Here is a 25,160-nt window from a genome sequence, read left to right as displayed (position 1 = left end):
CTTCCAGGTTGGTGAATCAGATCACATCCATGTGCCGGGTCCCAAACTCCGTGGGGACACAAGCACCTGCGTTCAGGACCTTGCCCTATGCATCTCTTCATCTGGCCATTGATGATTCATATCCTTAATATCCTTCGTAATAAACCAGAAATATAGTAAGTAAACCGGTTACCTGAGTTCTGAGAGCCGCTCTAGCAATTAACCGAACCTGGGGAGGGGGTCGTGGGAACTTCTGATTTACAGGCAATTATATAGCTAGGCAACCACCTGGGCTTGTGATTGACATCCAAAGCGTGGGCAGTCTTGTAGGACTGAACCCTTAACCGGCAGAATCTGACACTATCTCCAAGTAGTGTCAGAAGTGAGTTAAATTTGTGGACTCCTGGTCAGTGTCCACGGGGAACTGAGTTAACTGCTTGGTGATCTGGAAAAAACACATATCGGAATTGGTGTCAGAACTGGATCAAGAGAACATCACCAGTGACGAATCACAATGGTATCACATGCCCCCTGATAGGAGGTAATGAGAAGGGCATTTGACCTGTGGGGTCTTCTTCCCCAAATTCCATAACCCCAATCTAATCATGAGAAAAACATCAGACAAAACCAAATTGAAGGATATTCTACAAAATACTTGACCAGTACTCTTCAAAAGTGGCAAGGTCATGAAAAACAGGATGGACTGAGAAACTGTCCCAAGATCAAGCAACAGGACTGTGCTACTCTTCACATCAAGAGGAGGAATCCGATATTTTCCTCCCCCTGAAACGAGGCTGACCCTGTGATGGGCTTTGACCAGTAGAATGCAGTAGAAATAATATCTCAAGAAACCTTGCTACTTCTACTCTTGCTCTTTTGATGTTCTGGGGCTGTCACAGAAGGAAGTCTCCATGAATGTCAGCTACCACCTGGAGACACTGGCCACACCATCCGCGACGTTCCCTCTTCCTGCAGAGGCCCCAGACATGTGCTGACCTCATAAGTGAGCCCAGGCAAGGCCGGAGGAACTGACCAGCCAATGATATTATGAAAAATCATAAATCAATGTTACTTTAAGCCACTACATTTTAGAGTAGTTTGTTACCAAAAACAGAAAACTAATATGGAGTGGACCTGCTTAACTAGAAGATCCACTACTCAGAGCCCTGCCCTCCACACACACTTAAGACCTCACCTCCCTCATTCTAGAACACTGAGGCTCATTCTGTGTTGATAGCAAATTTCATCGCAACAGCTACTGGATTCTGCAAGACCGCTGAGACTCTCTCTAAGGCTAAGCCAGACAGGCAGGACTGGACAGGAGGGCCCTCAGCTTGAAACTGGGCTTGGATCCCACACTCTGGGCTTGGATCCTGTGGCCCATAGCCTAGGGGTATCCTTCAATGAGAGCTGTCAGACATTTCTACCACTGCCAACAAGATCCTAACAATGGTATAGGGCAGACCTCCTGTGTGCCATGGTCCTTTTTGGTGTCTGGTGAACACCCATCTATTATCTCACAGTTCTGGAGGTCAAAAGTCTAAAATGGGCTGGGAGGGCTGCTTCTCTTCTGGAGTTTCTAGGAGAATCCATTTCCTGGCCTTTCCAGCTTCTAGAGGCTACCTGCATTCCTTGGCTTGTGGGTCACATTACTCCAACCTCTGCTTCCTTCAATCACATCTCCTTCTCTGACTCTCCTGCCTCCCTCCTTCTTTCCCCTAAAAGGACATGTGGGCACATGTGGATAATCCAGAATAGTCTCCCCATCTCAAGGTCCTTAACTTAATCACATCAGAAAAATTCCTTTTGCCATGTTAGGTTCTAGAGTTCACAGGTTCTAGGGATAGGGATATGGACATATTGGGGCGGACAGTATTCTGCCTACCAGAAAAGAAAAACAATGATATTGAAATAGAATTATCAAAATATTAAAACCCAAATTTTTTATCTAGTAGCATATATGCTTTATTGATCCATTAAACAACAAGATCTAGTGAAAGGTCTAATAACTACCGCCATGATTTCAAAGTAATGATATGAGCGTAAACAGTATTTTGAGATAACTGCAAAAACTGTAATGTGATATGAAAAGAGCTACATTTTGTCTTAGAGACAATGTCACAGGTATATTAATTCTACCTGCATTCATCATGGAAAGAAATGCTAAAATTTTAAGCAGAGGGCAGTTTAAAAAAAGAAAAAGGTCCTTGTTTTCCCTTCAAAGTTCATGGATCCCCAAATTCTGTCTCTCTAAGGACCAAGGTTGAGAACTCCTGGCTGAAGGTATTTGGCCCAGAAATGTTTGCATTTTCATAAGGGCCACCAACCCCCTAAAAGTTGAGACACCAGTTCAGGGATTCTGGGCACTCTTGACTCCCTGGGGCTCTCCTCCCTCAAACCATAGCACACACCAGTGAGCAACGGGGGACTGCCAGGGTCGCTAACGTGCCAGGCACTGGGCCAGGTACTTTAGACACAGCACTGCAGTTACTTCTGCCTCAGCTCAGAGATGGGTACTAGCACTCTTATTTCCAAATGGGAAAAGTGGGGCTCAGGGTGGTAAAATAATTTGCCCAAGGTCCCAGAGTTTGGTAAATGGTGCTTGGCTCCTTCTACCTGGCCATACTGACCGCAAGGGAGCCGGGGCCCCGTGGGAGGGAGAAGGCCCTACCTCCTTCTCATTTAATCTTCTGAGGGTGTTTCTTTAATTCCCCGTTGTGAACAAGAGGCTGGCCAGAGGACTGGGGACTGTCTCAACATCACAGAGTGGTAAAGAGTAGGGGGATCAGAAGCCAGGGGCTTTCAATGCTGATGAAAGAGGCGTCCCCAGGCCCTTCTCCCAGCCCCAGTGGAAGTAGTGAGGGTCCCAGCTTCACAAGGCTGAGCTCAGCTGGGGTTTCAGGACGCTTCTCAGAGGGTCGAGGCAAGCTGGGGCAGGCAGAGGCACATGAGGGGACAGAGGGGGCAGTGATGGGGACAGGCAGCAGAGGTGGGGGCAGCCCTGTGCAGCAGGAGGTAGAGAGCGGGCAAGTGGGCTGCCAGCTGAGGCCTTACCTTGTTCTTACAGTGGATCTTGGCCCCGGAGTTGACCAGGATCTGGAGGATCCGTAAGTGACTGAACCAGGCAGACAGGAGAAGCGCATTCATCCCAAACTTGGGGAGAGGACATGGCTGGGGGTGGGGGTGGGGGGTGGAGGGAGGAGACTATGAGGGGGCGTGGCTGTGCCACCTGGGCCCAAGTGTGCTTTGCACAATCGTGTAACCATAAGGGACCTTAAGTGCCACCCAGGCCGGGGAGCTCTGGGCCTTAGGAATTTAGAGTCCAGGAAATTGTTTTAAACAGAGGCTGATATACTATTGCAAACATTTCCCCCCCTCCAGTTTTACTGACAAATAATTGACATACATCACAGTATAAGTTTAAGGCACACAGCATGATCGTTTGATTTACATATATTGTGAAATGATCACCACAGTAGGTTCAGCTAACAGCCATCTTCTCACATAGATACAATAAAAAGAAAGAAAAGAAAAAAGGGAAAAAGATTTTCTCCCTGTGATAACTCTGAGGATTTACTCTCCCACCAACTGCAAACTTTTGTGGGGATACCGAATACACCTTAAAAATAAAAGAGCTGCCATCTCCTCTCACCACCAGTTCACAAAGATGGACCGTTTTACCACAAAAAAGTTTGAAAGGAGCTGATCTCAGAGGATACTCTTTCCAAATACAGCTTCATGAAACATACACTGCATTGTTCCAATTTTCTGATTTGCTGTGACTGGTGAAGACCTCACCCTGGACTGGCATTTGAGAATCAACTGTTTGAATCTCCTGCGAAACATCCTCTAGGCAGATGGCTTAGGTCTGCGCACATGAAGGGACGGCATCTCGCCGCTGCACAAGACAACCACTGCACCTCAAACACTTCTCACCGTGAAAAGTCCCTCCTCATGCGGAACTGAAATCTGCATCCCTGTGCTTTCCACCCTACTGGCCCTTTGGAGCAACTGAAAATAGATCTAGGCCTTCTTCTGATGGCAGCCCAGATCCTATTTGCAGGATGCTCTTCCTCAACATCTGCAAAGTGTTTCCAGGTCACCAGAGCCCCTGCACTGCCCTCCACCTTCGTGGGGTTCTGCATCTGAGGGCAGGCTTCATCCCCACCTCTACTGAGTCTTTCCTTCTCTGTGAAGAGCACCCCCAGGCCTCCAAACTCACCTCCCAGGATGCACTGACAGCCAGCCACCCTCTTAGAAGTGGTTTTTCTCTGTCTTTCCTTGAGTGTGGTGGGATGTGGCAGGGTCTGAGCAGAACAGAGGCCTGGGAGATCATCACCACCTTCTGCCTACAGACCGCACTGGCCTCCCTCAGCTTTGGACAGCCCCAAAGTTTGTCTCTAAGTTGGGCGTTCAAAGACCAGAACATATTTTCCCACAGAAACAGGGTCATGTGTGGCTCTGGGTCCCCTGGTGAGGCCAACGGCCTGTCATTCATAGAATGAGCCCACAGGGTGACCTGGTACTGATGGGCCACAGAATCTCCCCACAAGCATAAGCAGGCTTGCAGTGGGAAAATGCTCCCAAGTCCAGCTGGGAGCAGAAATGCAGAGCCCACGTCAGGAAGGGCTAAGGGATCAGTGTCCCCTGATGTGTCCTCATCCCCAGCACACTCTAAGCTGCCAGAAGAACAGGGTTGGCCTAGTCCTGAATCAGCCTCAATTTCACAGTCTGGACCTCTGGGGGAAAGGGTGCCTCACCCCAGCACCTGCACAGAGCACCCTAGTCACAACCACTTCCCCACTTGGCTCCACAAAGAGCTCCTGGGGGAGCACCAGGAAAAGGGGTCTTAGTGGTTGGCACCAGAATCCCTCTTAGGGACAGAACTGGGTTTGGGTAAAAGCTGTGACAAGTGGTTGGGATGAAAGGTGAAACCCAGAAAGGACTGACTGGGCATGATGGCAGGAATTTGGAGGCAGGGCGGGGACGGTGCAGACAATAACAGCATTGAAAGTAGGGCAGGGGAAGAGGCCAAGCCCAAGACAAGGAAAGGACCAAGGGACTTTAAAGAACAGGAATGGCACAGAGAACAAAATTGTGGTTGCCAAGGGGGAGGTGGGGAGGAGGGAGGGATGGGCTGGGAGTCTGGGGTCAGTAGATGCAAACTGTTACATATAGAATAGATGGACAAGGTCCTACTGTATAGCACAGGGAACTATATTTAGTGTGCTGGGATAAACCATAATGGAAAATAGTATAAAAAAGAATGTATGTATATGTATAACTGAGTTACTTTGCTGTACAGCAGAAATTAACACAACATTGTAAATCAACTATACTTCAATTTAAAAAATAAATTTAAAATAAAGAAAAGAAAGCATATGGTAAAGGAAAGAAAATAATAAAGAACAGGAATGTCAACAGGATTTTAGGATTTTTACATTGTTTTTGTGTGTAATGTAAATCCCCTCCACCTCTTATTTTGGAAAGCCTGCCCCACATCAAAGTGTGTGAATGGGGTCTCTATGGAAAGTGGGGAGAAGGACTGTGATCCATGTCAGGGGTGATGCCAAGGGAGAGACAAAGGACTATGTGCAAAATTTCAAGAGGACAGCGAAAACCGAGCAGAAGCTGGAAGTAAGAGTCAAGAGTGACCACGAGAATTTAAGCCCTTCCTCCTGAAACCTTGGGAGGGTGCTGGACCCACCACAGCACCTCAGATGGGGACTAGAGTTGGTCTCAGCTAGAACCAAAGAGGCCAGGAGACCCAGCACTGGCTCAGAGCTCAGCTACTGGTAGAATATCAGTAACTGGGGGCTGGCTGACTGACGAAGGACAGAGTCCAAGGGGAGAAGCCCACAGGAGCTTGGGAATGAAAAGGGTCAAGGCTCAAGGCTGGGGGAGGAGAGTCATGGGAGACAGAGCCTCTTGCCAGTGGGAACCCCAAGGTACCTCACTGTCCTAGTTCCAGGAGCTATCTAGGACAGAGCCCCGTGGCTTTTCACTAGAGACCTTCCCCCCAACAACAGGATTTCCCTTCTCCAGTGTCTCCTCTACCCTCCCCTCCTGTTATTAAAGTAGGCACGCTTACCAGCCTTCTTATTTTTCAAAACGTATTTATTGCTGTTTGCAAAGGAAACAGAGAAGATTTGTAAGCACCCTCTCTTACTATTCTCCCTCATATCTTCTTTTCTCACTCAGTCCCTCAAGGAAGAAATAACAGAGCATGGTGGTGATAGTAAGGGTCTTTTTTTTTTAATTAATTAATTTATTTATTTTTGGCTGCGTTGGGTCTTCCTTGCTGCACGCGGGCTTTCTCTAGTTGCGGCGAGCGGGGGCTACTCTTCGTTGCGGAGTGCGGGCTTCTCATTGCTGTGGCTTCTCTTGTGGAGCACAGGCTCCAGGCGCACGGGCTTCAGTAGTTGTGGCACATAGGCTCAGTAGTTGTGGCTCACGGGCTATAGAGCGCAGGCTCAGTAGTTGTGGCGCATGGGCTTAGTTGCTCCGCGGCATGTGGGATCTTCCCGGACCAGGGCTCGAACCCGTGTCCCCTGCATTGGCAGATGGATTCTTAACCACTATGCCACCAGGGAAGTCCCAACAGTGAGGGTCTTTGTGGGCAAAAGGCTGATGCAAGAAGTTCCAGTGGTTTATTGGGACGCTCAGACTGTGGAAACCAGACACTCTCTTTCCAGGGTCATCTCTAAATGAGGCCTAAGCAGGAGCAGGGAGGAGATGGGGTGAGGGAGTGGGGAGGTAGGTGTTGCTGCCCCACCCCCAGCCCTGACTTGTAATCAAGCCCCCTTCATGGTGGGTCCTCAGAGCAAAGAGAAGTCAGGACAAAGAAAAGTATTTCCATGGAAGCTAAGTTTCTGCAGAAAAGTTTATAATTTTTAAAAAATGTATCCCTGTCAAATGCCGTTGTCAGATTCAGCTCTTTATCCAAACCCGTAGAGATAAATTTGTAGACCTTGTTATTATTCTGCTCTCTCTCTTAGCAGTGTGCTCCCTGCCAATTTGTTAAGTAAGACTGTTAGTCTTTATCCAGGTTGTGGGTTAGTGTTTGCCAAGGCAGAGCCCTGTGGCATATCATGAGAGACCTCCCTCCCAATGACTTTACTAATGAGGCCTTTGTCAACCCACCCAATTACCTGTTCTATAGCCCATATTTCTCCCTGTTCACATGACATCACGAGGGACTGAAAAGGCTGAGAACTGAAAGGCCCTTGAAATGAAGAGATCTTTATGACTGTGCAAAGGGAAAGTAGGATTGGTACAGTGTCATTGGCCCCTGAAGACTCACCCACTGCCCAGCCTGCACCTGTTCGTCTGTGTATCAGTGACAACCTCGGCAATGACAGCTGGCTCATAGACCCAGATGCCCCTGCCCCACCCTGAGACAGACAGGAAGACAGACATGCACACACACCAAGAGCAGCCGCACAGCCTGCTCGTGCCCTGCACCCGCAGCCCGGTGCAGGGCCACCCTGCCCACCTGCCAGGAGGGAGAGGAAACCTGTGAGGCACCAGCTGGCTGCCTGGCCACCTCGCACAGCCTCCCTACCTCTCGGCCAGGACAGCTGGTCTGCGGGGTGGAAGGACCTTTGCTGGCTCTGGTGACCAGTCGGCTGGGGCCACAGCCCCACTCTGACCCCCTCCTCTTCCACTCTGCAGCTGCTGAAATGAATGTAGTAAAACACCATGTCTAGATCCGTCTGTCCCCCACCTAAAACTCTTCCCAGCTTCCCACTGCTCTTCGATCAAACGCCTAAACCTTGGGCCTATGAGGCCCTGCATGGCCTGGCTACTGCTTCTCAGAAATGCCAGACAACATCCTGTCTCTAAGTCTGTTCCTGTTGCTCCCTCTGCTGGGCACCCACCTGTGTCTGAGGATTATTTTCCAAGTCCCTGAGGAATCCTGAGTGCCTGGGTTCTGTCCCCTCCTTCCTTCAGAAGAGGGTTGAAGGGTTCTGACCTACCCCCCACCCCCAAATTCACTGTCAGACCGCCCTGGCAGTTCACCCTGGTCTCTGGCCCTCAGCACATCTGAGCAGGCCTGGGGGAGGCCAGCCTCCAACCCATGAACCCACTTCCCTCCACAGTTTTCAGCATGTGATGGGGCAACAAAAGAAAACACTAATTTTCTGTGTGGTCTCTCTGGGGACGAGCTGTCCCTTCCTTTCCCATTCTGTCCCCTCTGCCTGAAAACACTGCCCTTTTTCACTGGCTCCCACAAAAATGCCACTTCCTTGGGAGGACTTCTGGCCGAGAGGGCCCCTCTGACGCCCACATGCTTTCAAACTGTGACAGTGGGAATGAACTATTTGTGAGATACTCTATTTAATGTCTGTTTTCCCCCACCAGACTATCAGCTCCAAGAGGGCTGGGACCATGTCTGCCATGGGTTCTGCTGTCCCTATCACCTAGCACAGTGCCAGCACAGAGTAAGCCCTTAATACTTATTGAACAAATGAATCATTCAACGAGTAAATGAATGAATGAACCTGTCATTAGCATCCTATCATCCATAAGATGCAAGTCCAACTTGCAAGTCCATGTTTCCTTGCAAGTGCTTGTCCAGGAGATGAGACCAAGGCTCCAGTCATCAATAATGTGCTGCGTGACCTAAGGTGACTTGCTGCCCTCCTCTGTACCTGCCTCCATCTATAAATAGGACCAATCCTCCCTGCTCTCCTCCCCTCTCCAGGGGTGAGTGAGAACCACCAGGAAACAGGTAGATGAGTGCTCTGAAAACCAAAATACACCAGACACACCCTAGAATTCCTGCTACTATTACTGAGCCCTAGGCAGGCTGTGAAGACCCAAGTTGTACCCCTGTCACATCAAACCAGACAGAGGATAACTGCTGCAGTCAGGAACCCTGCCTCCAACCCTTTCAGCCTCCACTGACCTCTCACCCAGGCCCTGGCATCTCCTCTAAGATGCTCCTGACAGCTAGAAGCCCCAACACACGGAGAGGCTACCCCACGTGGTACCCAGGCCCATCCCCAGTGTCCCCAACCAGAAGAATGGCTTGTCCCTCTGCCCCCTTCTCCAGCGGGGCTGCGAACCACCCCACCTGCACCCTTCCCTGAGGCCTGGTCTGCCTCCCCACCAGGCCAAGGGCAGGCCTGGGCCCACAGCAGTTTTACACACTCAGTAGGCACAGCGGGCCCTCAGAGAACTGAACTGCCTAGGAGACATTCAGGCCAGGGAGGAGCTGTTCCCCAATCCTCCTTACACAGTGTCGGGGGTCCTCCGCCCTCATCCTGCACCCCTTTTTGTCCACACAGTGCTTCCTCTGGAGAGGCAGCTCCATGAGGCTGCCCGCCGGAACCACGTTGGGAGGATGCCTCAGGGACCTGGCGGTCCAGTGGTTAAGACTTCGCCTTCCAGTGCAGGGGGTGCAGGTTGGATCCCTGGTCGGGGAGTTAAGATCTCACATGCCTTGTGGCCAAAAAACCAAAGCATAAAACAGAAGCCATATTGTAACAAATTCAATAAAGATTTTAAAACAAAACACTGTAAAAAAAAAAAAAAATTGCCACTGACACATCAGCCTCCCTTGGTCCAGAACCCCTGGACTTCTGACCAGAGGCACCAGGCCACCTTTGTCTCTCCAGGTGCCTGTCCCTATCTGCCAGCCTCCGACTCCTGACCTTTGACCCCCGCCCTCCTGACTCTAAATCTGTTTCTTGGAGGAGCCTTCTGGATGGGTCACAAGGATTAAGAGTTAAGAGCACTGGAATCCTGACCCTGACTTTGGGCCTCAGAGATTTTGAGACAAAGTGGACAAGGAGGCCAGGGCCTGAGCCTCCCCCAAGTTAACATGTGCCGATGTGCCTGCCCCAGGCTCCGGGAACTGTCCCTCCTGTATGGAGGTGACACTATAGCATTATTCCCAGCCGGAGCCCCTTTACACACGTGATTTCTGGCCCTGATGTGTACTCTCCTCCCGATCGGCTCCTTCATCCTCCCAACGTGGTTCCGGTGGGCAGCCTCGTGGAGCTGCCTCTCCAGAGGAAGCACTGTTGGGACAAAAAGAGGTGCAGGATGAGGGCGGAGGACCCCCGACACTGTGTAAGGAGGATCGGGGAACAGCCCCTCCCTGGCTTGAATGTCTCCTAGGCAGGGGGTCTTCCAGCTCAGAATGGTGGGTGGATGCTTCTCCTCTTTCTTAATGTTGGAGACTTCCCCAGACAGGCTGCTTCTCCTTCCAGCGTACCTCATGTCCACGTGACCAGGACTCGGCAGAACCCTAAAGCTGGGAGACCGTGGGCAAGACCACCCACAGGAGCCAGGTGTGTGCCCCTCCCCTCTCAGAGGTGCCCTGTCATCCAGTTGTCCTGACTGCTATTGCTGTTCTTGAGGAAGGGAATGCAATTCATTCCCACTGGAGTCGATAACCACCTTTCCCACGGCTCCATCAGTGAAGACGGCAGCCAGGATTTACCGAGCCACCCACTGCGTCAGGCCCGGGCGAGGCCAGAGGCGTGTGTTCACCCGGCTTCTTTGTTCTCGTCCCTCCACCTCTTCTCTCCTCATCCCCTAATCCTAACCAGCTTTCGCCTCCTGGTTGTGGGGCCCTCTCTGATTGCCTTCTCTGTGGTCTCTGCACTCCTCTCATCCTTGTCGCTGCACCTTCATCTCAGTCTCAGACTAGAAGGAACCTCCAAGCCCCGCTTCCAGCCCCTTGCCATGGCCAGCGGTGGGCTCAGAGGGTCGGTGGCCAGGCCAGGGGGACTCAGGCCTGACGACGTGGTCCAGGGCTCATCTCACCAGAACCCCATGCTGCTGTCATCCTGACTGCTCGGGATGTCCGGTCTCTTTGGCTGGACCTCAAGCTCCTTGGGGGCTCTGGCCACACCTGACACTTGCCAGCCCACTCACACTTCACAGTGGGCCCAAAGCTGAGCACATGGAGGAATCCACAAAACTCTGCTTCCATGAGTGACACTGAAAATCCCCAAGCTGACAGACGCTTGTCCCCACTTCAGAAAGGCTTAGATACACAAGCACAAGGGACAAATATTGGGCTGGCCAAAAAGTTCGTTTGGGTTTTCCCGTAACATCTTACAGAAGAACTCGAATGAACTCTTTGGCCAACCCAATATTGGCTGGCCCTTTGCACAATCAGTACAGGGCATGTAATTTGAGGTTTTATTGCTGCTGAGCCTACATCCTGCACATTTGGTCCACTGCAAATGTCCAGACCCAGCCCCTCTGTGTATCCAGGGACAGGTCGCCAGTGTCTTGGCAGGGAAGGCTGGGATGCATTAAAGTGACAGAGAAGCCTGCCATCAATTTGTTTTTTCCAGATAAATTCCACGTGGCTTTCCAAATACAGGAGAGGGTTTGGGGCTTTCTGAGGCCTCACAGATGCAACCTATGGACCTCAGAGCTGCTGCCCTGTGGCTGAGCCATTTCCTGGCTGTGTGACTTAGGTTACTTAATTTTTCTGTGCCTCAGTTTCCTCATCTGCAAAATGGGGACATGAGCTGCCCTGCAGGGTTATTGTAATGATTGGATATAAGTATGTGAAAAGCTCCTAGCATGGTATCTGGCAAATAGTACCATCGTCATCATCACTATTATTCCTCCAGAACAAAGGGTCAGAGAATAAATTCTGGCGGCCAAAGACCTGGGGGGTGGTGGGGCTTCCTTCGTTCAGGGCTCTCTGAGCCAGTGAAGCCCCAACCAAGGAAACACCCTCCCTACCCACCTCCCTGCCCTGCTTTTCTCCACACCACTCCTCACCACTGGCCTATGCTATATTTACATATTTATTAGCTTTATTGTCTGCTTCCCCCATTATAATATAAGCCCATGAAGGGAGAGATTTTTGTCTGACTTGTTAACTACTATATTCCTAAATTCAGGCCCTGGCATATATTTGCTGAATGAATAAGTGACACACAAGTCATTAAGTCTCTTCAGGGCTTTTGAACTATATAACATGTGGCCCCAGTTGAGACTCATTTGTTCCCTGGAAAACCAAACCACAAGCTCAGGTAAATGGCAGGAAAGAGGTGTATGGGGACAGGGGGAGCTTCATGTCAATATTTCAGGGGAAAGGGGGAAACATCTCCTTCCAAGTGTGGTCCCCATTGATGGTGCCACCCTTCCTCACCCCTAAAAGGGTCTGCCTTTCCCATAGGGGAGGAGAGGGTCCTTCTGGAAGAATCCCTCTCAGATCTCAAACACCTCCGGGAAGCAACTGTGTCCTGAGCATTCCGTTCCTTAAACTCTTGGACGAAAACCACCACGATCCAGGTTCAGCAAAAGATCTGGCAGTTCAGGCGTAAGCTTAGGGAAGCTGGGGTTTAGTTCCCGCACTGCCACTTTCTAACAGCAGGAAACATCCCCCTTGGGGGCCTCAGTTCCACTGTAGAATCAGGGGAGGGTGAAAAAGTGATCTGTAGAGATTCCTACCAGCTCTGACTCCTTTTCTCTTGACGGAAGCCTGGGAGAGTGGCCTGGTTTGTGTTGGCAAATAGCCAAGAGCCTGAAGGAGAGCATGCAGGCCCTGGAGAGCGCCAGTGAAATCAACTTCAGTCTCATCTCTTCCATGCATCTCAATCCATGCATCCTCTTTCTGGCCACAACAGACACACACTGCACTCTGGCCTCTGAGCCTGTGCCTATGCTGGGTCCTCTGCGCAGAATTCCCTCCCGCGCACCCCAATGATCCATTGCTGCACGTTCTTTAAGGGGCCTGCTCAAGTGATGTCTGCCCCAAGCAGAACCCTGTACCTGTTTGAAAGGCTTAGCACCTGATAGAACCCCCACTCCCATCTGCATCCCAGTGAGGAAAATGGCACAGTCCTTCTCTCCCTTTACCAGGCAGTGCAGCCAAAAGTCCCCCAAGCTGGCTGATGTCCACAGGGATGCCACTGCCTGGCCCAGAGGCCCTAGCAGCCAGGCACACTCCTGGAGGGGGCTCTGAGGTGCCCTGATCCCCCCTGCAGCACACCATACCTCCTCCACTCCCCATCCAGCCCCGACATTCTAAGGGAGCTGGGACCCTCAGCATTTCGACCACTTTAAGGCTGTGTGACCTTGGGCAACTTGTTTAACCACTTTGTGCCTCAGCTTTCTCTTCCGCAAAATGGAGATAACAGTAGGTTCTACCCAGAAGGCTGCCGTGGAGATCAAATAAAGTGCTGGCACACAAAGTAAGCACCCAATAAAGGATCGTATTCCCATCTTCTTTCGAGTTAATGTCTTCTCCACCCAAGCTCCCCACTCCAGGGCGGGGAGCACCCCCAGTCCCAGGTGAGCAGCCAATGTCCCCTCCGCCAGGTGCGAGTTCCTCTCGGGGCCACAAAGAAGCCCAAGACGCAGGTGGCCACGCGGACCGCGCAGATCTCAGGCTCGGTCGCCCCCGCTGGGTTACGGCGCATCCTCTCGGGCCTCTACCCGCCCCTGTCCCGGCCCCCACCCCGCGGACTCACGGCCCTGGGTCTCCCACGCCAGCTCCTCCTCCATGCCGCCGCTGCGGAGCTCCTCTGTGTTCTGCCTGGTCGCGAGCGGCCCGTCCGCCCGACTGGGCCCAGAAGCTGAGGGAGGAGGAGCTGAGCTGGGGGTGAGGACGAGGCTCCCGGGAGCGTCGGAGTGCAGGCGGCAGCCATTCCTCCAGAGCCCTCGCCCCTCCTCGGCTCTTGGGTATGATGCGGGCGCAGCTGCTCCGACCTCCCGACCGCCTCCCATCCCGGGCCAGACTGCGGGTCTCTCTACGGGCTCCCTCGACCAGCCCACGGCCCAGCGGTTTGGAGCCACTTGGGGCTCCGCAGGTCCCCCTGGGAATGTCTCCTCTGCGAGCTGTCCCAGCCTCCCGGTCCCAGATGCACGACCTCCCGCAGGCCCCTGGCTCGCGACTCAGGAGCCTGGTCTGGCGCCCCCAGGAGCTGAAAGTCAGACCCCAAGCACTTGGGTGGGCATTTAAGGAACAGTAACCTCAGCAAGCCTGCAGGCATATGAAGAGATGGTCGGATTTGTTCATAATCAGAAAAATACAAATTAAAATGACAGTGAGATACCACTTACATCGATTAGACTGGCAAAAATTAGAAAAACTGGATAATGCCAAATGGTGGTGGGGAATGAGAGGTGTCATGGCCAGGTGCACTGCTGGTGGGGGTAGCCTGGGGCAGCCATTCCGGCAAAGAGTCTTGGCAGTAATGAGGGAAACTAAACACAGCGAACTCTGACCCTAAAAGCCAGTTCCTTCTCTTACAGGCTCATCAGGGGACATGTAAGAGGATTCTGTTGCTGGGTTGTTTTGTGGTTACTGGGAGCTGGAAACAACCTAAGTGTCCACACTGGGGGAGTAGATGGATAGGTAAAATGTGGTACTACTATGCAACTACAGATGCAAGGACCACGTGTATTTACAGCAACATGGACTGAAACACCAAGTGCTGAGCAGAAAGAGTAAAACAACCAAATGAGACCTAAAACACAATACCAATAAAAATGCTTGCACACAAAACAACACAGATTTGCAAAGGTACATACAGTACAAACAAAACGATACACATTAAACATATCAGAATGGGTGGTACTTCAGACCCTGGGGGATGTCCATGTCTTCTCTTCTTTGCCTTTTAGGCATTTACAGCCTCTTTAGATTTGGGGATAGTGGGGTCCCACGCATCTCTATCCCAAGGCAAGAAGTCATTGCTATTTCTTGTGGGATCAGAGGAGGACAAATATCTTTCAGTCATTAGTGTAGATCAGAAAGGCTTCCTGGAGGAGGAAGTACTTGGAATGGCCTTTGAAAAATAACATAATGATAATAGCTAACAGTTAATGAGCCCCATGGTAAGACTTTGTGTGGATTATCTCATTTTGTCCCCCAAACCACCCTATGAAATGGACATTATCACCACCAGATTATGGGGAAGGAACTGAAGCATAGAGAGGGTAAATAACTCTTCCTACCCCCCACAGTCAGTGGTGAAGCCAGGGTTCTAACCCAGCTGGTCTGATTTAAGAGCCACAGCATGAACATCTGGTAGGTGGAAAGGACATTGATGGAGCCAAACCTGCAGACAGCTGGTGGTTGGTCACTCTCCAAGCCCTGGCCTCCCTGATGGATGCAGAGGTGCCAGGGAGCAGTTGGCTGGCACAGCTGCCCAGCTGCCATCCTTGATGTCCATGGTCTTGAACCAGCAGAATGAAGTGACTGCTGCTTTATCATCTTCCTCCTGCAGCCACTGCTGTCTGGAGATAGTCTGTGTCTCCACACCTTCCCTGGGGCACCTGGAGGTGAGACCCAAGTGACCATGAGTCAGCATTAGAGAAACCCTTGGGAAGTGGGTGACTGACAGAAGCCTGGCTGTCCCCACCAGACCAGCCACCCTGACCCAGGCTAGGCCACACCCATCCAGTGCTTCTAAACCCAGAAGTTTCTATGGGCTTCCTCTAGGAGGCCTCCCCAGCCTTCAATGATCCCACATTCTGGCCAGGGATTTTTAAATTCATTATCCCACTTAATCCTCACAGCAATTCTACAAAACAGACATTGTCACCCCTATTTAATGGATGAGGAAACTGAGGCTCAGAAGTGTCCAATAACTTTTCAAGGTCACAGCAACAAATAGTGGTAGAGGCTGGATTCAAACTCACTGCACCACACTGCCATTTCGGTCTGGACCAAACTGGCCCATTATCCAACTCCTTTTCATCCTTCAAGTTCAACTCCACAGCACCCACCCCTGGCCTCCAGCCTCCCAGGAAGGCTCCCTTGTAGATGCCATAACTAGCTGGTGATCTAGGTCAGTCCCTTCCCCTCTGTGGGCCTCGGTCTCCTAAAACCACTGGGTTGGAGGTGGGGCCTGTGAGCCATCCAGCCCTGATGGTCCATGGTTGGACAAGGCACAGTGATCTTTCCTAAGATCACTCAAGTGGGTTGAGGGCCTCTAGCACTGGTGACAGGTTTCTCCACAAGATGGCCCTCCTGGTTTTTCTCTGTTCTTACCTTGTATCTTAAGAAATTAGAGAGGGTTTCTTTGTTTTACAAAATAGAACTGTGACTTGTGTTTCACAATCTACCTAGTTGATTTCATGCTTCTTTGTTATTTGGGTGACATTCTGTTAGAAAGACAGAATCCCAGGCCCCACCCCAGACTGACTGAATCAGAACCTGCATTTCCACAGGACCTCTGGTGATTCCTGCGTACATCAAAATATGAGAAGCACTGCTCTAAGCTGTCAACGCTACTTCATTCCAATCCATCATTTTCAGGCTTTTATGCCTATTTTCCCAAGCAGGTCTAATTAATCTCTTTGAGCTGTCGTCATTTCTTGAGCAACAGCTGTGTACCAGCCACTGTATCAGTTCTTTATCAGCATTATTTCCTGTACTCTTCCCAACCTCCCTATGATGCCTTTTCTTCCAGAGAGAGGTCACAATTTGTAATTTTGGAACACACAAATAACACCGGGTCCACCTATTCCCACTCAGAGCCCAATGCCCTTTCATTTCATACTCAAAAGAATCACTAGCATGGTTCCAAAGCCTTGAAAAATAATGCAGGGGACTTCCCTGTTGATCCAGTGGGTAACACTCCGTGCTCCCAATGCAGGGGTCTCGGATTCGATCCCTGGCCAGAGAACTAGATCCCGCATGCATGCTGTAACTAAGAGTCCACATGCTGCAACTAAAGATCCCACATGCCACAACGAAGATCCCGTGTGCCGCAACTAAGACCTGGCACAGCCAAAATAAATAAATAAATATTTTCTAAAGAAAGAAAAAGAATACAAGTGATATTGCCTTTCTCAACAGTTTATTTAACATAGGCTCACTGCAGAAATTATAATAATTTCACAAGCTATTAGCATACAGGATAATGTCTCTTAAAAAGCCAATAAAGAGGGAGCCATTTTCAAGAATACAGCATTGAGAGAGAAGTGCATTGTTGAGACCATCTGGATGGTCTACATGAACCCAGTTCAGGCCTCTATATAAATTCTTAAGAATCTCGTGGGTGGGTGCAGAGATCTACCGGTTCTGCAGGCACCAAGAGAAGCCTGAGGATGTCAGCTCCAAGCCCCAGCAAGATATAACAGACTTCACTTTGGATTAGTTCACCCACTCCTGCTTCATTAAAGAGGATTTTGAAAAGAAAACCCCAATCAAGTCCCCTTTCCAGCCCCACTTTGTTCCAGAATTGAACAGAAACAGTTTCCTGTTCCAGCCGTGTGGCTAAAAGGGTCTTGGTGCTCTGGCCAGGTGTCAGACCTGTGCCTCTGAGGTGGCAGAGCCGACTTCAGGACATTGGTCCACCAGAGACCTCCCAGCTCCACATAATATTAAACAGCAAAAGCTCTCCCAGAGATCTCCATCTCAACGCTAAGACCCAGCTCCACTCAACGACCCAAGCTACAGTGCTGGACACCCTATGCCAAACAACTAGCAAGACAGGAACACAACCCCACCCATTAGCAGAGAGGCCACCTAAGATCATAATAAGGTCACAGACACCCCAAAACACACCACCAGACATGGTCCTGCCCACCAGAAAGACAAGATCCAGCCTCATCCTCCAGAACACAGGCACCAGTCCCCTCCACCAGGAAGCCTACACAACCCACTGAACCAACTTTAGCCACTGGGGACAGACACCAAAAACAACGGGAACTATGAACTTGCAGCCTGCGAAAAGGAGACCCCAAACACAGTACGTTGAGCAAAATGAGAAGACAGAGAAACACACAGCACATGAAGGAGCAAAGTAAAAACCCACCAGACCAAACAAACGAAGAGGAAATAGGCAGTGTACCTGAAAAAGAATTCAGAGTAATGGTAGTAAAGATGATCCAAAATCTTAGAAATAGAATGGAGAAAATCAAGAAACATTTAACAAGGACCTAGAAGAATTAAACAGCAAACAATGATGAACAACACAATACATGAAATTAAAAATTCTAGAAGGAATCAATAGCAGAATAACTGAGGCAGAAGAATGGATAAGTGACCTGGAAGATAAAACAGTGGAAATAACTACTGCAGAGTAGAATAAAGGAAAAAGAATGAAACGAATTGAGAACTGTCTCAGAGACCTCTGGGACAACGTTAAACACACCAACATTCGAACTATACAGGTCCCAGAAGAAGAAGAGAGAAAGAAAGGGACTGAGAAAATATTTAAAGAGATTATAGTTGAGAATTTCCCCACTATGGGAAAGGAAATAGTCAATCAAGTCCAGGAAGCATAGAGAGTCCCATACAGGATAAATCCAAGGAGAAACACGCCAAGACACATATTAATCAAACTATCAAAAATTAAATACAAAGAAAAAATATTAAAAGCAGCAAGGGAGGGCTTCCCTGGTGGCGCAGTGGTTGGGGGTCCACCTGCCGATGCAGGGGACGCGGGTTCGTGCCCCGGTCCGGGAAGATCCCACATGCGGCGGAGCGGCTGGGCCGGTGAGCTGTGGCCGCTGGGCCTGCGCGTCCAGAGCCTGTTCTCTGCAACAGGAGAGGTCACAACAGTGAGAGGCCCCCGTACCACAACAACAACAACAAAAAAGCAGCAAGGGAAAAACAACAAATAACACACAAGGGAATCCCCATAAGGTTAACAGCTGATCTTTCAGCAGAAACTCTGCAAGCCAGAAGGGAGTGGCAGGACACATTTAAAGTGATGAAAGGGAAAAACCTACAACTAAGATTACTCTACCCAGCAAGCGTCTCATTCAGATTCAATGAAGGAATTAAAACCTTTACAGAGAAGCAAAAGCTAGGAGAATTCAGCACCATCAAACCAGCTTTACAACAAATGCTAAAGGAACTTCTCTAGGCAGGAAACACAAGAGAAGGAAAAGACCTACAATAACAAACCCAAAACAATTAAGAAAATGGTAATAGGAACATACATATCAATAACTACCTTAAATGTAAATGGATTAAATGCTCCAACCAAAAGACACAGACTGGCTGAATGGATACAAAAACAAGACCCGTATACATGCTGTGTACAAGAGACCCACTTCAGACCTAGGGACACACACAGACTGAAAATGAGGGGATAGAAAAAGATACTCCATGCAAATGGAAATCAAAAGAAAGCTGGAGTAGTAATTCTCATATCAGACAAAATAGACTTTAAAATAAAGACTATTACAAGAGACAAAGGAGGACACTACATAATGGTCAAGGGATCAATCCAATAAGAAGATATAACAATTGTAAATATTTATGCACCTAACATAGGAGCACCACAATACATAAGGCAAATGCTAACAGCCATAAAAGGGGAAATCGACAGTAACATAATCACAGTAGGGGACTTTAACACCCCACTTTCACCAATGGACAGATCATACAGAATGAAAATAAATAAGGAAACACAAGCTTTAAATGATACTTTAAACAAGATGGACTTACCTGGTATTTATAGGACATTCCATCCAAAAACAACAGAATACACTTTCTTCTCAAGTACTCATGGAACATTCTCCAAGATAGATCATATCTTGGGTCACAAATCAAGCCTCAGTAAATTTAAGAAAACTGAAATCATATCCAGTATCTTTTCTGACCACAACGCCATGAGATTGGATATCAATTACAGGAAAAAATCTTTAAAAATACAAATACATGGAGGCAAAACAATACACTACTTAATAACCAAGAGATCACTGAAGAAATCAAAGAGGAAATAAAAAATTACCTAGAAACAAATGACAATGAAAACACGACGACCCAAAACCTATGGGATGCAACAAAAGGAGTTCTAAGAGGGAAGTTTATAGCAATACAATCCTACCTCAAGAAACAAGAAACATCTCAAATAAAAATCCTAACCTTACAGCTAAAGCAGTTAGAGAAAGAAGAACAAAAAACCCCGAAAGTTAGCGGATGGAAAGAAATCATTAAGATCAGATCAGAAATAAATGAAAAAGAAATGAAGGAAACAATAGCAAAGATCAATAAAACTAAAATCTGGTTCTTTGAGAAGATAAAAAAAATTGATAAGCCATCAGCCAGACTCATCAAGAAAAAAAGGGAGAAGAGTCAAATCAATAGAATTAGAAATGAAAAAGGAGAAGTAACAACTGACACTGCAGAAATACAAAGGACCATGAGAGATTACTACAAGCAACTATATGCCAATAAAATTGACAACATGGAAGAAATGGACACATTCTTAGAAAAACACAACCTTCCAAGACTAACCAGGAAGACTAGAAAATATAAACAGACCAATCACAAGCACTGAAATTGAGACTGTGATTAAAAATCTTCCAACAAACAAAAGCCCAGGACCAGATGGCTTCACAGGCGAATTCTATCAAACATTTAGAGAAGAGCTAACACCTATCCTTCTCAAACTCTTCCAAAATACAGCAGAGGGAGGAACACTCCCAAACTCATTCTATGAGGCCACCATCACCCTGATACCAAAACCAGACAAAGATGTCACAAAGAAAGAAAACTACAGGCCAATATCACTGATGAACATAGATGCAAAAATCCTCAACAAAATACTAGCAAACAGAATCCAACAGCACATTAAAAGGATCATACACCATGATCAAGTGAGGTTTATCCCAGGGATGCAAGGATTCTTCAGTATACGCAAATCAATCAATGTGATACACCATATTAACAAACTGAAGGAGAAAAACCATATGATCACCTCAATAGATGAAGAAAAAGTTTTCGACAAAATTCAACACACATTTATGATAAAATACCTCCAGAAAGTAGGCATAGAGGGAACTTACCTCAACATAATAAACACCATATATGACAAACCCACAGCCAACATTGTTCTCAATGGTGAAAAACTGAAACCATTTCCTCTAAGATCAGGAACAAGACAAGGTTGCCCACTCTCACCACTATTATTCAACATAGTTTTGAAAGTTTTAGCCACAACAATCAGAGAAGAAAAAGAAATAAAAGGAATCCAAATCGGAAAAGAAGAAGTAAAGATGTCACTGTTTGCAGATGACATGATACTATACGTAGAGAATCCTAAAGATGCTACCAGAAAACTACTAGAGCTAATCAATGAATTTGGTAAAGTTGCAGGACACAAAATTAATGCACGGAAATCTCTTGCATTCCTATACACTAATGATGAAAAATCTGAAAGAGAAATTAAGGAAACACTCCCACTTACCACTGCAACAAAAAGAATAAAATACCTAGGAATAAACCTACCTAAGGAGACAAAAGACCTGTATGCAGAAAACTATAAGACACTGATGAAAGAAATTAAAGATGATACCAACAGATGGAGAGATATACCATGTTCTTGGATTGGAAGAATCAACATTGTGAAAATGACTACACTACCCAAAGCAATCTACAAATTGCTAATCCCTAAGTTGATAGGGATTCAGTGCAATCCCTATCAAATTACCAATGGTAGTTTCTACAGAACTAGAACAGAAAATCTTAAGATTTGTATGGAGACACAAAAGACCCCGAAAAGCCAAAGCAATCCTGAGAAAGAAAAACAGAGCTGGAGGAATCAGGCTCCCTGACTTCAGACTATACAACAAAGCTACAGTAATCAAGACAGTATGGTACTGGCACAAAAACAGAAATATAGATCAATGGAACAGGATAGAAAGCCCAGAGATAAACCCCTGCACATATGGTCACCTTATCTTTGATAAAGGAGGCAAGAGTATACAATGGAGAAAAGACAGCCTCCTCAATAAGTGGTGCAGGAAACTGGACAGCTACATGTAAAAGAATGATATTAGAACACTCCCTAACACCATACACAAATATAAACTCAAAATGGATTAAAGACCTAAACATAAGGCCAGACTATCAAACTCTTAGAGGAAAACATAGGCAGAACACTCTATGACATAAATCACAGCAAGATCCTTTTTGACCCACCTCCTAGAGTAATGGAGATAAAAACAAAAATAAACAAGTGGGACCTAATGAAACTTAAAACTTTTGCACAGCAAAGGAAACCATAAACAAGGCGAAAAGACAACCCTCAGAATGGGAGAAAATACTTGCAAATGAAGCAACTGACAAAGGATTAATCTCCAAAATTTACAAGCAGCTCATGCAGCTCAATATCAAAAAAACAAACAACCCAATCCAAAAATGGGCAGAAAAACTAAATAGACATTTCTCCAAAGAAGATATACAACAGATAGCCAACACACATATGAAAGAGTGCTCAACTTCACTAATCATTAGAGAAATGCAAATCAAAACTACAATGAGGTACCATCTCACACCTATCAGAATGGCCATCATCAAAAATTCTACAAACAATAAATGCTGGAGAGAGTGTGGAGATAAGGGAACCCTCTTGCACTGCTGGTGGGAATGTAAATTGATACAGCCACTATGGAGAACAGTTATGGAGGTTCCTTAAACAACTAAAAATAGAACTACCATACGACCCAGCAATCCCACTACTGGGCATATACCCTGAGAAAACCATAATTCAAAAAGAGTCATGTACCACAGTGTTTATTGCAGCTCTATTTACAACAGCCAGGACATGGAAGTAACCTAAGTGTCCACTGACAGATGAATGGATAAAGAAGATGTGGTACATATATACAATGGAATATTACTCAGCTGTAAAAAGAAATGAAATTGAGTTATTTGTAGTGAGGTGGATGGACCTAGAGTCTGTCATACAGTGTGAAGTAAGTCCAAAAGAGAAAAACAAATACTGTACGCTAACACATATATATGGAATCCAAAAAAAAAAAAAGGTTCTGAAGAACCTAGGGCCAGGACAGGAATAAAGACGCAGACCTACTAGAGAATGGACTTGAGGACCCAGGGAGGGGGAAGGGTAAGCTGGGACAAAGTGAGAGAGTAGCATGGACTTATATATACTACCAAATGTAAAACAGATAGCTAATGGGAAGCAGCCGCAGAGCACAGGGAGATCAGCTCAGTGTCTCGCGACCACCTAGAGGGGTGGGATAAGGAGGATGGGAGGGAGACTCAAGAGGGAGAAGATATGGGGATATATGTATATGTATAGCTGATTCACTTTGTTATACAGCAGAAAGTAACACACCATTGTAAAGCAATTATACTCCAATAAAGATGTTTTATAAAAAAAAAAAAGCCGGGCTTCCCTGGTGGCGCAGTGGTTGAGAGTCCGCCTGCCAATGCAGGGGGCACGACTCGTGCCCCGGTCCGGGAATATCCCACATGCCGTGGAACGTCTGGGCCCGTGAGCCATGGTCGCTGAGCCTGCACGTCCGGAGCCTGTGCTCCGCAACAAATGATAGATTAATTACACTATTGTTCCAGGCAGGGGCAGATGTAGAGCTCAAAGCCCAAATTCAATTGAGGTGTACCCTTTCTACCAGTTTTGGTTTCTCAGGAGAGACATCTTTGCCAACAGACAGCTACATTCAGCTATCAACGCAAAAATAAAAGTCCCTTGTTGCTAGAGCATGTTGCTAGGCAACGATGGCACCTGTATTATCTGGCAGGCAGGTATCCTTCTAGGCTGCAAGGTTTGTCACCACCGCTGATAAAGGAGTAGTCTTTACCAGGGCAGGAGCTAATGCCCCAAGATCTTCGGAGAGCTAGATCAGCAAAAGGTAGCTTTGCCCAGACCGAAACTCTCATATATCCCCCGCAAAACTCTCGGTATTTATAGTTTAAATGCCCCTTGCCATAGTGGCTTCTCCACACATTCTTGCTGATAAGCCCCCATTGGGGCCCCTCAGCAGCTGAGCTACGAAGTGCTTATCAACAGCAACAGATGAGATGAAGACATCCTGACACAGCTTACTTCACTCATATCAAAACAACTTTACTTCTAAAAACAACTCTTTTTTTCTTGTCTTTGACACAAACAAGTAGATTAAAACAGCTGCGCGTAAGTCATGAACAAGTGGGTTTGAAATCATATCAAACCAATACACAAGTGGCAAGGATTTCAGGGAAATTCAGACACTGAAAAATGTCCTAAAAACTGTATTTCAATATCTCTTTCCCCAAAGGTCCACTCATCCCAGTAGGGCCCCTACTTCTTCCAAATCTCCTCTGCCGCTCTTCTCCTTAACCAGACTGTTTGTAACATCCAAATGTTCTCTGCGCAGCCTTGCTTTTCATATAGAACAGTTTTGTCTGCTCTGAGCCTGCGCGTCTGGAGCCTGTGCTCCGCAACAAGAGAGGCCGCGATAGTGAGAGGCCCGAGCACCGCGCACCTCTTCCTGCCACTGGGATCTCCTCCACTGCCCCAACAGCCCTGTGGGGTGCCCCCAAGCAGCCAGTCTCCTCCTTCAGAGGCTGTGAAGACTCCTAGCTTAATACTTTTGAATATGTCATGTGAATGTTTGTTTACTGGCTTGTTAGCTACCTCCCCTACTTCCCTTTAAGCACTTTTGTTCACCATTAAATCACAGGGAGGGACAGCGGAGGGCAAGTCTCAACTGTACAGGACTCTCTAAGTTGATGGGAGCCCTGAACGAGAAGGTCTGAAGTTCCAGGTGCCCCAGGCAACATTTGGGAAGAGTCCAGAAATGCCTGGATTTTATTCCTAGCTCTGACCTTGCTGGGTCTGGGGGCTGCTCCAGGTGTTAGCCTGTGACCATAAGACTTCTTCCAAGCCCAAAGGACTGTTCAGAAGGGCCCCTGGGGGCGCAAGGTCTGGGCTGTGAGGACTCCTGCTGGGGCAAAAGGATCAAGACAAAGCAACTGTTTCTTTTCTCCTAATGTTTTGTTTAGAAAAATTTAAACCTACACAAAAGTTGAAAGAATAGTACCACATATTAATATTTTGCCATATTTATCTTATCTAAGAGATATGAGTCTTGTAAATACTACGGAAATTTTTAAATATACTCAAAGATAGAGAGAATAATATAATGAACCCCACATACCTATCTATTATCCAGTTTCAACAATTAACAATCCATGACGAACTTTCTCCTCCTCCTGAATTATTTTGAAGCAGATTCATAAATACCATTTTATCCATAAATGTGAGTATCTCTATAAGTAAAGCCTCATTTTAAAACATAATAAAAATACCATTTTCACACCTAAAAATTAACAGTAATTCCTTAATATCATCAACTATTCAGTCGGTGTTCAACTTTCTCCAATTACTATAGTTTATTCGAATCAGAATTCCAACAAGCTCCATACACTGAAATTGGCTGATTTGTCTCTTAGTCTACAAGTTCCACTCCACTCCCTTTCTCTC

General features: G+C 47.5%; 1 protein-coding gene across 1 annotated transcript in view; it reads right to left on the bottom strand.

Moving 5' to 3' along the window:
* Positions 1-13,467, bottom strand: part of ANKDD1A (ankyrin repeat and death domain containing 1A) — a gene marked incomplete at both ends in the record, with an annotated part of 35,326 nt that extends 21,859 nt beyond the window's left edge. Inside the window, 4 exon segments of the mRNA XM_082648445.1 lie at positions 3,034-3,150; positions 7,403-7,474; positions 9,904-10,007; positions 13,434-13,467. Of these exon segments, the coding sequence (XP_082504571.1) occupies positions 3,034-3,150; positions 7,403-7,474; positions 9,904-10,007; positions 13,434-13,467 (327 nt within the window).
* Positions 13,468-25,160: the final 11,693 nt, after the last annotated feature.

This window comes from Grampus griseus (assembly GCF_964374135.1).
Source record: "Grampus griseus genome assembly, chromosome: 2".
Lineage (NCBI taxonomy): Eukaryota > Metazoa > Chordata > Mammalia > Artiodactyla > Delphinidae > Grampus > Grampus griseus.
The sequence above is the reverse complement of the archived record's forward strand: the minus strand, read 5'-3'. Positions and strand labels throughout refer to the sequence as shown.